Genomic DNA, 13,761 nt, shown 5'->3' on the forward strand with positions numbered 1-13,761 from the left:
TGACTTAGGGAATCCCAAACGTAAGTTGTCTTCCTCCTCTTTTCATTTCCAGAGCTGCTCACCCAGCTTCCCCAATCTCTGGTCTATTCAGTTTCTTCATTTCTTGTCTTGTCTATGAGTTACTGGGGTTTTAGGAATGAAATTATTCTATACCAGGATAAGCTAGGATTGGAGGGTGAGTGAGAGGGGGGGTGGGGTTAAGGGAATGGAGTAGTAAGGGAAAGGAAGGTTCATGTTACCCTGAAAACTTAAAATAGCTGGGGCCTGGGGCACGCTGGAACAGAAGTGTGCACTGGCTCTTAGCACTCAGGAAAGTTGGGGAAGTTGGGAGATGGACATCCAGCCCACTTCTCCCAGGCACACACGTGGTGGGACACATTATACCACCTGAAGAGGGGGTCACATCTCTACTGCCCACAGATTCCCAGGAGGAACGCCATATTCACAGGAAAATCTGAACCGTGCTGCCTTGAGCACTGCTTAGGAGCTGTAAACTCTGGGCTAGCCCCTCAGGGTAGAAGGATGGGTATGGGTTTGAGGAACTGGTGGGGAAGTTCATCAGTCTCCTGGGCTTTTTTCTGGACCTCCATGGAATCTTTGTTCATAAGCCCTTCAAAAGATCTGTTTAACCAACTCTGTTCTAAAGCCTCCCCTTCAATGACTGCCCCTACTTGGAGGGACAGGAAGAAGAGAGGGAAGAATGGCAGGGATTAGATTTCATAGTGGGGTCCAACATCTTGCAGGATGACAGAAAAGGAGGTGCTGGAGTCCCCTAAGCCCTCCTTCCCAGCAGAGACTCGGCAAAGTGGGGTAAGTCTGAGCTTCTGAGTGCTGCTTGTGGGGGGCACTGGAAAGCCATTACTGCCCCTGAAGAAAAGTGCTTGGATTGATCTCACTGTGTGGCTCATTTTTTATTAGAGTCATAGCCAACATCTGCAGCCCCAGTACCCCTAATCCTGGGGTGTGTTCCCTGCCTCATGCTAGAAAATTGTCCAGCTAGTATTAGCCCCTTCTACTCTAGACACCATGACAACCCTTTTAACACTGGGTTTCCTTCACTCCTCCCTCAGCTACAGAGGCTGAAGCAGTTATTCGGGAAGGGGTCTACAGAGACAAAGGAGATGGAGCTGCTCCCAGAGCCCCAGGCCAATGGGGAGGCAGTGGGAGCTGGGGGTGGGCCTATCTACTACATCTATGAGGAAGAAGAGGAGGAGGAGGAAGAGGAGGAGGAGCCGCCCCCAGAGCCTCCTAAGCTTGTCAACGATAAGCCCCACAAGTTTAAAGATCATTTCTTCAAGAAGCCAAAGTTCTGTGATGTCTGTGCCCGGATGATTGTGCGTGAGTCATAAAGTGGGGAGATGGTTTAGGAGAGAAATGTTTGTAGCAGAGGGCGATGGCAAGATTTGGTTTAGGGGCCAGCAAATGGCGTAATAGCTAAGTTGTTGGACTCCTACATAGTCAACCACAGTGTGAGTCCCAGACTCAGCGGCTTAAAAAACTCAGGCCGGATACTTGTGCATTCATGTCCAAAATCCCAAGAGGAGAAGGGAGGATAAAGACCAGACATGGCCATTCCCCTGGAGGTCTGTTTCTTGCTTTCTGTCTGTGTCTCTCCCGTGAGTGTATGTGCTCTATATCAAAAATCTCTCTCAAAAAAAATTTTTTTTGGCTTGGGGACCAGCAGATGGCATGGTGGTTAGGGCACTGGACACTCCCACATGGTTGGCCACGGTTCGAGTCCTGGACCTGGTGACTTGCTTTCTCACTTTCTCTCTCTCTCTCTCATCAAATTATTAAATAATTTTAGAAATTTGGGGGGGGGGCTTAAAAAGCACTACTAGGGGCCAGGTGGCACAGCAGTATTGCAATGACCCATGTGAGAAAGGTCATGGGTTCAAGTCTGAGAACCTCCCTGCATACCAGTGGTGCACATGTGCTGGTGATCTGGGTTGGCTGAGACTGGGTGTATCGTGATGTGAGAACCTTGTTAAGGGTGCCTCTCTTATACAATAAATAAACTTTTAAAAACATTACAAAAATACTGGCAGAGGGAACCAGTAGTTAGCATAATGGCTATGTCGCTGGACTCCCACCTAGTCAACCGCGGTTTGCGTCCTGCACCCAGTGGCTTAAAACTCAAGCCGGGCGCGGGTGCGTGCGTGCCCAAGATCCCGAGAGGAGAATGAAGGAGAAGGGATTGTGGTGTGACCTTCCCCCCCGGGGGGTGATTCCTCGCTTTCTGTCTGTCTGTCTCTGGCGAGCGCACGCGCCCTATAGCGAAAACCTCTCCAAAAAAAAAAAAAATGCTGGCAGTGATTGGGAATGTAGGGTTCCAGACAGAAAAAGGAACCTAAGAGCTAGAGTAGCCACTGTGAACCTTATGCAAATGTCTCCCCTCCTTCCAAGTCAACAACAAATTTGGGCTGCGCTGTAAGAACTGCAAAACCAACATCCATGAACACTGTCAGTCCTATGTGGAGATGCAGAGGTGCTTCGGCAAAATCGTGAGTAGGCTCTGGGGAGCAAGAAAATAGAAGGGAGGGGACATGTTGCTAGACACCCCCTTGCTGTCCCTTCTCAAGTCATCCCATTTTTCTGGTTTTTCTTTCTCAACCCAACTCTCACTCAGAGGGGATGAGTACTCGTGGGAAAGATGGGCTCCTGGACCCTATGTTACTCCATCTAATACTTCCTCCCATCCCATCCTATAGCCCCCAGGTTTCCATCGGGCCTATAGCTCCCCACTCTACAGTGACCAGCAGTACGCTTCTGTCAAAGATCCCTGTAAGTGCCTTGTGTGGGACCTGAGGGAATGGGCAAGACTAGAAATAGCTCCCTATCACCTCAAGCTTTGGAAGCCAAGTTCTTAACAGAAACATTCTGTTCCCATGGTTCTACCTCAACCTGATTTTTTTTAAGAATTATTTTATTTAACTTTATTTGCTTATTATTTATTTTAATTTGCCCAGAGAGGAACAAAATGAGAGAGGGAAAGGGAAAATGAGAAAACAAGCCACCAGGTCCAGGACTTAAACCATGGTCGGCCATGTGGGAGTCTAGCGCCCTTAACCACCATGCCATCCGCCAGCTCCTCAACCTAATATTTTTATAGTCACTTTAGATGCAGTCAATATTTCTGTTTTATAGCTGAAGGAAATAAGATTTAGCTAAGGTTACATCCAGCCAGCAAGAAGTATAGCCAAGACTTCAGCCTTCATCTGTTAGCTTCAGAAGCAGTGCTCTACAGGTCCAGTTTGTGGCTTGGTGATTAAGGCAGCTGGATCCCGCATGGCTGGCTGCACGGTTGTGTCCCAGATCGGGCAGCTCGAAAAACACACTGGTGGGTGGGTCTGTCTGCCCAAAGTCCCAAGAGAAAAATGAAGAAGGAATTGTAATGTGGCCATCACCCTACTTTATCACTTTGACTGTCTCTCGTTCTTTGTCTCAAGCAAGTACCAAAAAATGGGGGGGGGGGGGCAGGGCTGTACTATTTCTAAGCAAGAATAAGGATTCTAGACTGTTCCCATCCTTGTTACAGAATCATATAAGATGCAAGGCCAGACCTAGAGCTGTGGGCAGCCTGAGCAGGTTCATAATTTGGCAACTCTTAGAAGCATATTCATTGACAGTTTGTTCAACATTTATTTGGAAGAGAGGCTGAACGCTGTGAGGAGCCTGAGTGAAAAGAAGAACTCACTGGTGGTAGCACACCAACTTGCACATGCCACTCAGCAGAACAAAAGTCAGCAGTTAAGGGACTGCTCTCCTTAGAAGGAGAATTAACGATTCCTAGCATGCCTCAGCTCCCAAGCAATTTACCAAAGTTGTCTCTCCAACATCATATACTGCTCTGCCTGGAAGAAGTACTGGAAATGTTTTCTTCTGTCACATTATATTTCCAGTGATGCCTTTAGAGCTCTTTAACCTATGTACTACCCAACTGTTCCTTCCCTAATTCTCCCTGCCCCCTAATTCTAGCTCTTCCATCATGGCTGCTAGAGGCTAGAGGGGGCATCAAAGTTAGAGAGACCCTGTCTTGAGAACCCATGCTGCCTTAGCTCTCCAACAGGCCAGAGGACATGCCCCCGCATAAGTATCTATCTACCCAGTTCCACTTCCCCCTGCCTTTAGAGATCTTCCCTCCAAGCCGTCCCTGCCTCCCAGGTAATAACTTCTTTCTCCTCCATTCCACTAGCTGCTGCCAACCGCAATGACCCTGTGTTTGAAACCCTGCGCACTGGGGTGATCATGGCAAACAAGGAACGGAAGAAGGGACAGGCAGATAAGAAAAATGTGAGCCCCATACCTCTCCACTGTGTTCCTTTCTAAACATGGGGCCGGTTATTTTCCCACTTTAGAAAGTTGTCAGGTTTGTGAGTCCTTTTCCCCCTAAAATTGTACAAAACCCAAAAGATAGGGACCAGCAGTTAGTGTAATGGCTATGTTGCTGGACTCCCATGTAGCGACCGTGGTTTGAGTCTTGGACCCAGTGACTTAAACTCATGCCCGGCGCATGTGCGTGCATGCCCAAGATCCTGAGAGGAGAATGGAGGAGAAGGAATTGTGGCATGGCCATCCCCCGGAGGGGGGGATTTCTCGCTTGCTGTCTCTCTGTTTCTCTCTGTCTTTCTGGTGAGCGCACGCACCCTATAGCAAAAACCTCTCAAAAAAACAAAATAATAATAAAATAAATAAAGTCTTGCATGCATTTTTAGAGGATATCTGGACCTATTACAGCTCCCCATGGATTCAGGTTAACGTCTATGATGTTCAGCTCCCTTCTGAAATTTTATGATTAACCACCACAGCTATCCGAAGACTAGGCCCTGCACCTTGGCATTACTGTGCTTTTGGATTTGGGGAAGAGAACTTGTCATGCCAAGTAATCAAAAAGTTCCAGAACCATGCAATGGTTCTTGAAGAAAATATTGTCTGACCCAATCATCTTTCAGATGATGAAACTGAGGCACAAAATACTGGCCAGGAGTGACCTTGTTTTCCTTTTGTAGTAGGGTTACTAGGTTGGTAAAGTAGACTTGCATTCCCTTCAACAGATACCTTGTTAGATACAAGGGTGTCCTTGTATCTTTTGGACACTAAGGTGGGATAATAGGGATAATAGTTAGCAGATAATGACTCCTAAAATCAGTTGTACTCAAAGTGTCCTGGTCTTTTAGGGATTGTCCAGCTTGAGGGAGATTTCTAATGCCTTGTAAACTTGATTTAGTCCATAATCTTCACTTAAAGACTTTCTCACTGACTCAAATGAAGATATAAGTGATAAATTCATTAAGTTTGTGGGAAAACAAATATACTGAGTAATACATTCAAAACCCTTAGGGTGGGGCCAGTAGATGGCATAGTGGTTATGTCACCGGATTTCCACATGACTGACTGCGGTTTGAATCTTGGACCTAGTGGCTTGAAACTCATGTCAGGTGCGTGTGCGTGCATGCCCAAGATCCCGGGAGGAGAATGGAATTTCAAGAAGGGATTGTGGCATGGCCATCCACCATGAGGGATGATTTCTCACTTTCCCACTGTCTCTCTCTCTGTCTCTGTCCTCTCCCCCCTCCCCCCAGATAGTGCATGTGCCCCAAGACAAAAATCTAAAAAAATAAAAAAACTTAGGGCTAGAAGGCGGTGTGGAAGTTAAGGTGGCTGGATTCTATATGCCTGGCTGCATGGGTCAAGTCCCAGACTCGTGACTTGAAAATCATGCTGGGTACATGTGTGTGATGCCCTAAATCCCAAGAGGAGAGTGGAAGAGAAAGAATTGCGGTGTGGCTGTCCCTTCTGGGGGGGAGGGGGGATTTCTCTCTTTCTCTCTTTCTCTATCTCTCTCTCTCTCCTCCCCTCCCCCTCTCCCCCTCTAGTGAGTGCACAGGCCAATAGTAGAAACTAAAAAAAAAAAAGGAAAAAAATCTTACAGACTAAACAAAAGGGCCAAAACTAATATTTAAAATCTTGTAAGGGGGGCTGGCAGGTGGCGTGGTGGCTAAAGGTCCTGGACTCTCACATGGCTGACCATGGTTCAAGTCCTGGGCCTGGGGGTTTGCTTTGTGTTTCTCTCTCTCTCTCTCTCTCTGTCTCACTCTGATAAAATTTTAAAATAACAATAATGAAAAAATAACAATAATGATAAATAATAAAAAGGAAATAATTTTTTTAAAAATCTTGTAAGGGTAAATGTACATATCTGCTCTTAGACCAAAACAAACAAGCAAACAAAAAACTGCACAGAAACAGAACTAGAAATCTGACCTCAAAGTGGTTGATATGGAGGGTAGTCACAGATTAGGGATTTATGTGGAGTGAACTATGAATTATTAAGCACTATAAGTGTGATTTCACTGCTTCCAGAAAAGCTTGCACTTTTTGGGGTCTATTCTCTCTCTCTCTCTCTTTTTTTTTTTTCTTTTATGATCAGTTATTTAATTAGGTTCTTGTTGAGAAATTTAGAACACCAATTTGTGAGGATAAACTCCATTTGTTAGGGCAAACGCGGACCACAGGCAGTCCTAGAACTGAGGAACAGCTTTGATTTTTGATAAAATTTGCGAGTCCACAGCTTTCTGGTCAACCTTGCACTGCTCTGTAATCTCGAATTTCTCCTTCTCTGTGTCGAAGATTTCACCTTCCCAGTGTCTGGGCTTCCAGAACTTCTTTTTCTTTTTATAATTTTATTTATTCATTCATTTTAATTTTAACTTGACCAGAGAGACACACAGAAAGAGAGAAGTGAGAAAGCAAGCCACAGGTTTGGGACTTGAACCCTGGTCAGCCACATGGGAGTGTCGAGTACCCCCACCACCATGCCACCTGGTGGCCCCCTAGCAGCTTCTTTTTCTTGAAGTAAGTATCGGTAAGGCGTTTTGGAGATTTTTACTTTGCTAATATCAATTTTCATAGAGGTGGCAATGATAAATTTCTGGTATGTTCTACATAGTGCAACTCAATTAAGGACCAGAGACCCAGTCATAAGTAGGAAGCCACTGCTCAGCTGCTTCAGGAAAATCACTTCCTTGCCTGCACCCAGTGAGGATGATCAGAATGGTCCCAGGAGTGATGCTAGCTCGCAGCTTTCTCACGTGCTGACTGAAGGATTTTTGCCATGGCTCAACAGCTTTCAAGGCACATGTTCAGTGGGATAATACCTAGGCATTTTGTGAAGTTTAGCCACCAGGTACCACCATTCTTGTCACCACAAGCTGGTTCTGACAGTGGCAAGAAACTTCTCCTTTTTCTCTTCAATCCTGGATTTAGTGGCCAAGTATTTTCTTTTATACGTGGCCTTCCTGGAATACACGGCAGACTGGGAGTATTGGCCAATGCCCGGACTGGAACCGGGTTTCGGCTGCAATGGGGTTTCCCCTTCTTGGGCTTTTTAGCCTTTTAATCTTACTACTGGCATCAGCCTTCTTGGCTTCAGATTTCTTCTCCTTAGTGTTCTGCTTCACAGCTTTTTCACCTGCCGTCTTATATAGTGGGAAAGAGAGGGTCTATTCTCTTAAGGGAATTATGAAAACTGCTGCCCATTTTTTTCTTACACATTGAAGTTTTTTTCATTGCCAGAGGGCATGTGCGCTCACCAGAAACAAACATGGAGATGGCACCTTCCACCCCTCAATGGGGCAGGCAGGCATGGTTATTCCACAATCCTTTCTTCATTTCTCCATTTTGTCAGGATTTGGGGCACATACACCTAGCATGTTTTTCAAGCCACCAGGGCCAGAATTTAAACTAGGATGGAATTCAAATCCCAGTCAGCCATTTGGGATCTGGCTCCCTTAACCACAAGGCTACAGGGGCAGAACCACATTGGAGTATTTTTTTTAGAGGTTTTTGCCTTAAGGCGTGTGCACTCAGACACAATGAGGGAGAAAGTGAGAAATCACCCCCCCCCCGTTTAATTTCTTCCCCAGGGGTGCAATCCCTTCTCCTCCATTCTCTTCCTGGGATCTTTGGCACCATACCCAGTGTGATTTTCTGTTTGTTTTTGTTTTGTTTTGTTTTGTTTTTTGAGAGGTTTTTGCTATAGGGTGTGTGCACTCACCAGAAAGACAGAGAGACAGAGAGATAGAAAGCAAGAAATCATCCTCCGGGTGAATGGCCACGCCACAATCCCTTCTCCTCCATTCTTCTCTTGGGATCTTGGGCACACACGCACATGCACCTGACATGTGTTTAAGCCACTGGGTCCAGGACTCAAACCATGTTCAACTACATGGTAGTCCAGTGACATAGCCATTATGCCAACTGCTGGTCCCAACCCAGTGTGATTTTCAAGCCACCGGGTCCAGGACTGGAACCACGGTTGACCATGTAGGAGTCCAGCAACATAACTGCTATGCCATGTGGGACCAGCAGTTGGCATAATGGCTATGTCACTGGACTACCATGTAGTTGAACATGGTTTGAGTCCTGGACCCGGTGGCTAAGCTCACGCTGGGTACATGTACATGCGTGCCCAAGATCCCGAGAGAAGAATGGAGGAAAGGGATTGCGGTGTGGCCATCCCCCCTGGAGGGATGATTTCTCGCATTCTGTCTCTCTGTCTCTCTATCTTTCTGGCGAGCACACGAGCCCTATAGCAAAAACCTCTCAAAAAAATAAATGACCACTATGCTATGTACTGGCCCTCATACTGGAGTATCTTATTGTGAAGGACCTGGAGTCTGGATCATGAAGGCGATTTGAAGAGACTGAAATGATTAGAGAAGAACAGCCAGGAAGGACAAATGATCTGTTCTCAACTATTCAAAGGGGCCATATATGTTCTATACTTACTGCTCCAGAGACAAATCAGGGCAAATAACTAAAATTTACAAGGAGACTTACATAGGCTTTATGTAGGGAATTGCCCCCAGATTGCAAGGGGTTAGTTACTATGTAAGTAGTACGCGCTCTGTCATTAGCCGCATTCAAACATAATGTGGGAGAGCCACCTACCAGGATGTTTCAGAGGCGTGTGGTTGGACTAGATACTTCCTCCAAGGCTACTTTCAACCCTGAGATCCAGTGATTCTAGAGTTCTCTGGTCTGACTAGAGAGCTAGGGCAGCTTGGGTTCTCAAGACATCTCCCTAACTTGGGTATCCTCTCCAGCCTCTAGCAGCCATGATGGAGGAGGAGCCAGAATCAGCCAGACCAGAGGAAGGCAAACCACAGGATGGTGAGTATCATCTGTCTCCATCCGCAGAGATGGAGCAGGGTCAGGGCTCAGCTGTGGCAAGGGAAGTGAAGGGACAAAGGGCAGGCCAGATGTGGAGATAAAAGAGGCCCCTCAGTGTAGGGGTAAGAGAGGAAAGGCTGCCTTCAGGGAGCCAGAGACAGTTTGTTTGTGTTTCCCATCCCAGGAAACCCTACAGGGGATAAGAAGGCTGAGAAGAAGACACCTGATGACAAAGTAAGAATCTTTTCTCTCGGAAAGCACTCCAGACCCCACCCAAGTCTGACACTACTCACAGCCTCAGCAGCAGCTCACACTTGGGTTCTCATCATCCTTGAACTGCCCTTTCCATACACACACAGACACACACACACTCAACTCTCAGTTCAGGGACCCGGAAGAGGGAAGAGTTAGAACGCAGTGTCTCTGGAGAACGCCCCAGCCTTGGGCTCCTGCCCCACAATGTTAGGCAGGGGAACCCTGAGATTCATCAACCCCTTTCACCCACAGCACAAGCAGCCTGGATTCCAGCAGTCTCATTATTTTGTGGCGCTCTATCGGTTCAAAGCCCTGGAGAAGGATGATCTGGATTTCCCGTGAGAGGCCTTCAGAGGAGAGGGTGGTACTCGGAAATGGAGGGGGAGATTGGCTCCCTGTGGGAAAGGAGAAGGGGAGACTGGGTGGGGTGGCACAGCCAGAGACATGGTATGTGAAGCCCCTCCATCCTCTCCCAGGCCAGGAGAGAAGATCACGGTCATTGATGACTCCAATGAGGAGTGGTGGCGGGTAAGGGAAGCAGCTGGGGCTAGGGTGGGATATGGGTTGAGTCTAGAACCTCAAATTGAGAGAGCTCCCCACTATTATCCTAGGGGAAAATCGGGGAGAAGGTCGGATTTTTCCCTCCAAACTTCATCATTCGAGTCCGGGCTGGAGAACGTGTGCACCGCGTAACGAGATCCTTCGTGGGGAACCGTGAGATAGGGCAGATCACACTCAAGAAGGACCAGGTAACCCTGGTGCCCCAATCCAGTCCCAGCCCTGAATGCTCCTCAGCAAACTATACTCCTGGGAGAGCTTACCCCGTGAGAGACTCGGCTGAGCCTCTGTAACCCGGAACTCCCCTGCTCTCCTCTGCTAGCTCTTCCCTTGATTCTTCTACTCTTTAATCCTTTGATCGCTAGATCGTGGTGCAAAAAGGAGATGAAGCTGGCGGCTACGTCAAGGTCTACACAGGCCGCAAGGTGGGGCTGTTCCCCACCGACTTCCTGGAGGAGATTTAGGCGTGCCGGTGTCTGCAAGCTGGAGACACCCAAACACCCAACCCCCCTTCTGGGCAGGCCCAGGGGAGGTTGGGAAGGAAAAGGCAAAAGCAACTGGACCGCTGAGTGGGATAGGGGTGGGCAGGCCCGCCAGTTCGTGACGGGGCTTCTGAGAAGGGGCTGGTTCCCACCCCCTCCCCTGGCCTAGAGCCTGAAATGCCTGGTGCCCAGAGCATCCCGCACCCGCAACCTCTGGGGCCCAGCTTGTGAGAGCTGGGGAAAAACGCGTCTCCACTGGGAAGCGCGGAGGGGAGGAGGGTAGGCGAACTGTCGAATGTTGCGAATTTATTAAAGTTTTGACAAAAGTTAGAAAAGTTTGTTCTTTAACTGGGGGTCGAGGAGAGGGACTGTGCAGCGCTATCCCACTTCACTGCCGTTGGATAACCTGAGACTCATCTGGGCTGAGTCCAGATGAAGAAGGTGGAGAGACAGGTGCATGCGCCAGGCGAGGCCTCCGTTGTCAGTGAAAAAGAAAGTCGATCTGGAGTCGCGGCCCCTTGCTGGGGCAGCTGGGAGCTGTCACCGTCGGTAGGTTCCCCTAGCTCTGGGCGGTTTAGCCGCGGGCAGCCTCTTGCATTTTGGAACCTGGCTCAGCGCCTAGCTAGGCCGCTAGGGGGCGATGCAAGATCTCAATTGGAGAGCGAAGGATGGGGAGGGGGTTGTCGAGGTAAGGGGAGAGAACCAGAGACACTAAGCCCAAGACCCTAGGCCTGGGAGGGGGATGCGGTGCGTGCCGTCTCCATGGCAACACTTCCTTGAGTCCTCCGGGAACCGAGCTAGTGAGGCCGGGGGCCTAACCCCTCCTGCACGGCCCCTGCCCCAGCCCTTTTCCGACAGGTACCCAGTGAGAGGACGCGGGCCGACAGCTAACCGGTTCTTGCAGAGACCCCCCTGCGGTGTTTCGTATGCAAATATGTTATTTGCATATGCAAATATGCAAATACGCCGGCCCCGGTCAGGGCGGCAGGTGGCGAGGAGCGGAAGGCGTGGGGAAGGGAGCAGAAGGATACTCGGAGTTTGGGGATCTGGGAGCGGACCAGTGAGAGGCAGCCTGGGATGGTTGCTGGAGTGGGGCAGGCGGAGGGTCTTGAGTTTGATGACTGGTGGGGGAGGGTTAGCCTGGCCAGCCAGGAGCTTCTCTTCTCCTCTGCCCGTTGTCTGCCAGGACTGAGGTTGGCACCGCCTAGCAAGGTTGGCAGCGGGAGCCCGGGCACCATCTGCTGCTGGCTGGGGGAGGGCAGAGGCTCAGCTGGGCTGGGAAAGAGGAGGGCCCGGGACGGGCGCCCCCCCTTCCTTCCAGAAGGCCGAGGTGTGGTGGGGGTAGGGAAGCACCGGAAAAGACTCGCTGCGGAACCGGGTTTGATTTCCTGTTCCTTTTGCCCTTGACAGTCTAGGACGCTTGGGGTGCAGTGGTGGGGTCATACAGGAAGACTCAGGAAGCCCCCTTTAATCACAACTGGGCAGAAGTAAGTAAGAGCAGCTCACTGGCCTACACACACCCAATCACACACAAATCAAGCCTTTTGCCCCCATCCCTCTGGGGTTCTGGGGGTCTGCCTACCACGAACCTGTGAGGGGAAGGACGGCGAGGGCTCAGGGCTCGGGTCGCCTCTTTTCATCAAACGGTCTGATCTGAGGACCTCAAAACTCTATCTCCCTCTCAGATCCTCGAGAGGGCCCCCCCCAATTCTGAAGTAAAACCAATTTACTGGCTCATTGGGCGGCGGTGCTGGTGTGGGGGTGCTGAGGAGCAGAGAGAGCGGCTGTTTTCCCCCTACACTCGGGGGGCGCCCCCTCCCTCGTCTCACCGAGTCGGCAGCTGTCCCTAATTAGAGCGGCGGTTTAATTGGATTTCTCAGCAGTTAATAGGAAATTAAGCAAAGGGCCCGAGAGAAGGGGGGGTGGGAAGAGCAGAGAGACAGACTGTGCTGAGCTCGAAGGAGGGGTGCTCAAAGGAGGGGTTCCAGGGGTGGGGAACACAAGACCTGGCATGGAGCTCGAGCCCTGTGATCCGGCCCTCAGTACTCGCCCTGCTAGCCCTGGCCCGCGGGCTGAGGAGCAGCTCCCAAGAGGGGAGGGGGCCGCAGACGTGACATTGGCCCTGTGGAGCCCCCAGTACCCCCCAGTCTCGCATGCGGCCGCCTGGGTGATGGATGATGCTGCCGGGCGCCGCAAAGGTCATAAGTCTGGGCCAAGAGCAGACTGCATTGAAAACAGGTCGGAGGAAGGACCTGAGTACTGGGATCCAGGACACAACCTGCATCCCATCCGTCTCCACTGCCCACTGCCCACTGCATTGAAAGGGCCTCTAGGAAAAAAAGGAGGGGGGACCTCTAGAAGTGGAAAGATGAGGCAGCTCCAGAATGAGGTGGGGTACAGAATGGCTCTACAAGACCCACCTCACGGCCCCGTTGGGAATCCTGGGGAATCTCCCAGCGCACCAGCCGTCGCCCTATGGCTTCTCCTCCCGCAGCTGCTTCAGTTGGGGCAGGTGGGGCCACTGGGTCTCCTGCGCAAGGGCGGGCGGCATCCTCGTCCCCGCCCTGGGAGCCGGGACTGAAGCTTGTAGGCAGTTAAGCGGAGGCTCACAGGCCTCCAGTCCACAGCCCCAGGCGCCTCCTGTCACCAAGACCTAATTACACAGCTCGCCTAACGTAGGCTAACGAGGCCTGCTCCGGAGACCCTGGCGACCTCTGTGCCACACTGCCCCCGCAGAGCACAGATGGCAGCTCCTGCATGTGCGTGGGCAGGCGTGAGCCTCTGGGTGGGGGTGAAGTCGCCAGGGTCTCCCTATGCTCCCTGGCAATTAGGGCGTCTACCCATGTCTTTCTGTCCGGGAATGTGAGGTGTGTCCCTCTAAGGCCCAGGAGTATGTCCAAGTCTGCACCTTTGAGGGTATCTGTGTCAGGTTTATCCACTTCCTGCCCCCCATCTCCATGAATTCTGTCTCAGTCCCCAGGGTCTCAAGCTGTCCGGGTGTGCATATGTGTTTGGGCATGTCTACGTGTTTGTGCACTCTTCATGCCTGGGTGTGCTTCGTGTGCATTTTTGCGTGTCTCTGCCTCCAGGACTGTTCGTGTGTGGAAATCGGGAAGAGCCACTGGTGAGTGTGTGTTGCCCTGGCGTCTCCACCTGCAGGTGTGTGTGTCTCAGTGACAGTGCGTGGGCGTGTGCCTGGGTGTGAGCCGCACGGCGGCGGCGTGTATCCGAATGACAGGGTGACGCACGGGTGTGTGTGTGTGTGTGTGTGCGCGCGCGCGCGCGCGCGCGC

At 50.5% G+C, this 13,761-nt stretch overlaps 1 protein-coding gene across 4 annotated transcripts; it reads left to right on the forward strand.

Annotated features, from left to right (window-relative positions):
• On the forward strand, positions 1 to 10,799 carry STAC3 (SH3 and cysteine rich domain 3). 4 transcript variants are annotated; one of them, XM_006171902.2, is made up of 12 exons: positions 7 to 20; positions 744 to 810; positions 1,071 to 1,338; positions 2,407 to 2,504; positions 2,712 to 2,784; positions 4,196 to 4,293; positions 9,108 to 9,174; positions 9,359 to 9,408; positions 9,682 to 9,767; positions 9,906 to 9,957; positions 10,041 to 10,178; positions 10,353 to 10,799. In XM_006171902.2, exons 2-12 carry the CDS (start codon positions 745 to 747, stop codon positions 10,449 to 10,451), a joined length of 1,095 nt encoding a protein of 364 aa, XP_006171964.1. In that variant the 5' UTR covers positions 7 to 20; position 744; the 3' UTR covers positions 10,452 to 10,799. The 4 variants fall into 4 exon arrangements, with proteins under 4 accessions (XP_006171965.1, XP_006171964.1, XP_014441092.1 ...); XM_006171903.2 differs by lacking the exon at positions 744 to 810 and having other exon boundaries at positions 1 to 20; XM_014585606.2 differs by lacking the exon at positions 7 to 20 and having other exon boundaries at positions 40 to 1,338.
• The last annotated feature ends 2,962 nt before the right edge of the window (positions 10,800 to 13,761 follow it).

Source organism: Tupaia chinensis, unplaced genomic scaffold, assembly GCF_000334495.1.
Source record: "Tupaia chinensis unplaced genomic scaffold, TupChi_1.0 Scaffold150006_1, whole genome shotgun sequence".
Taxonomy (NCBI): Eukaryota; Metazoa; Chordata; class Mammalia; order Scandentia; family Tupaiidae; genus Tupaia; species Tupaia belangeri.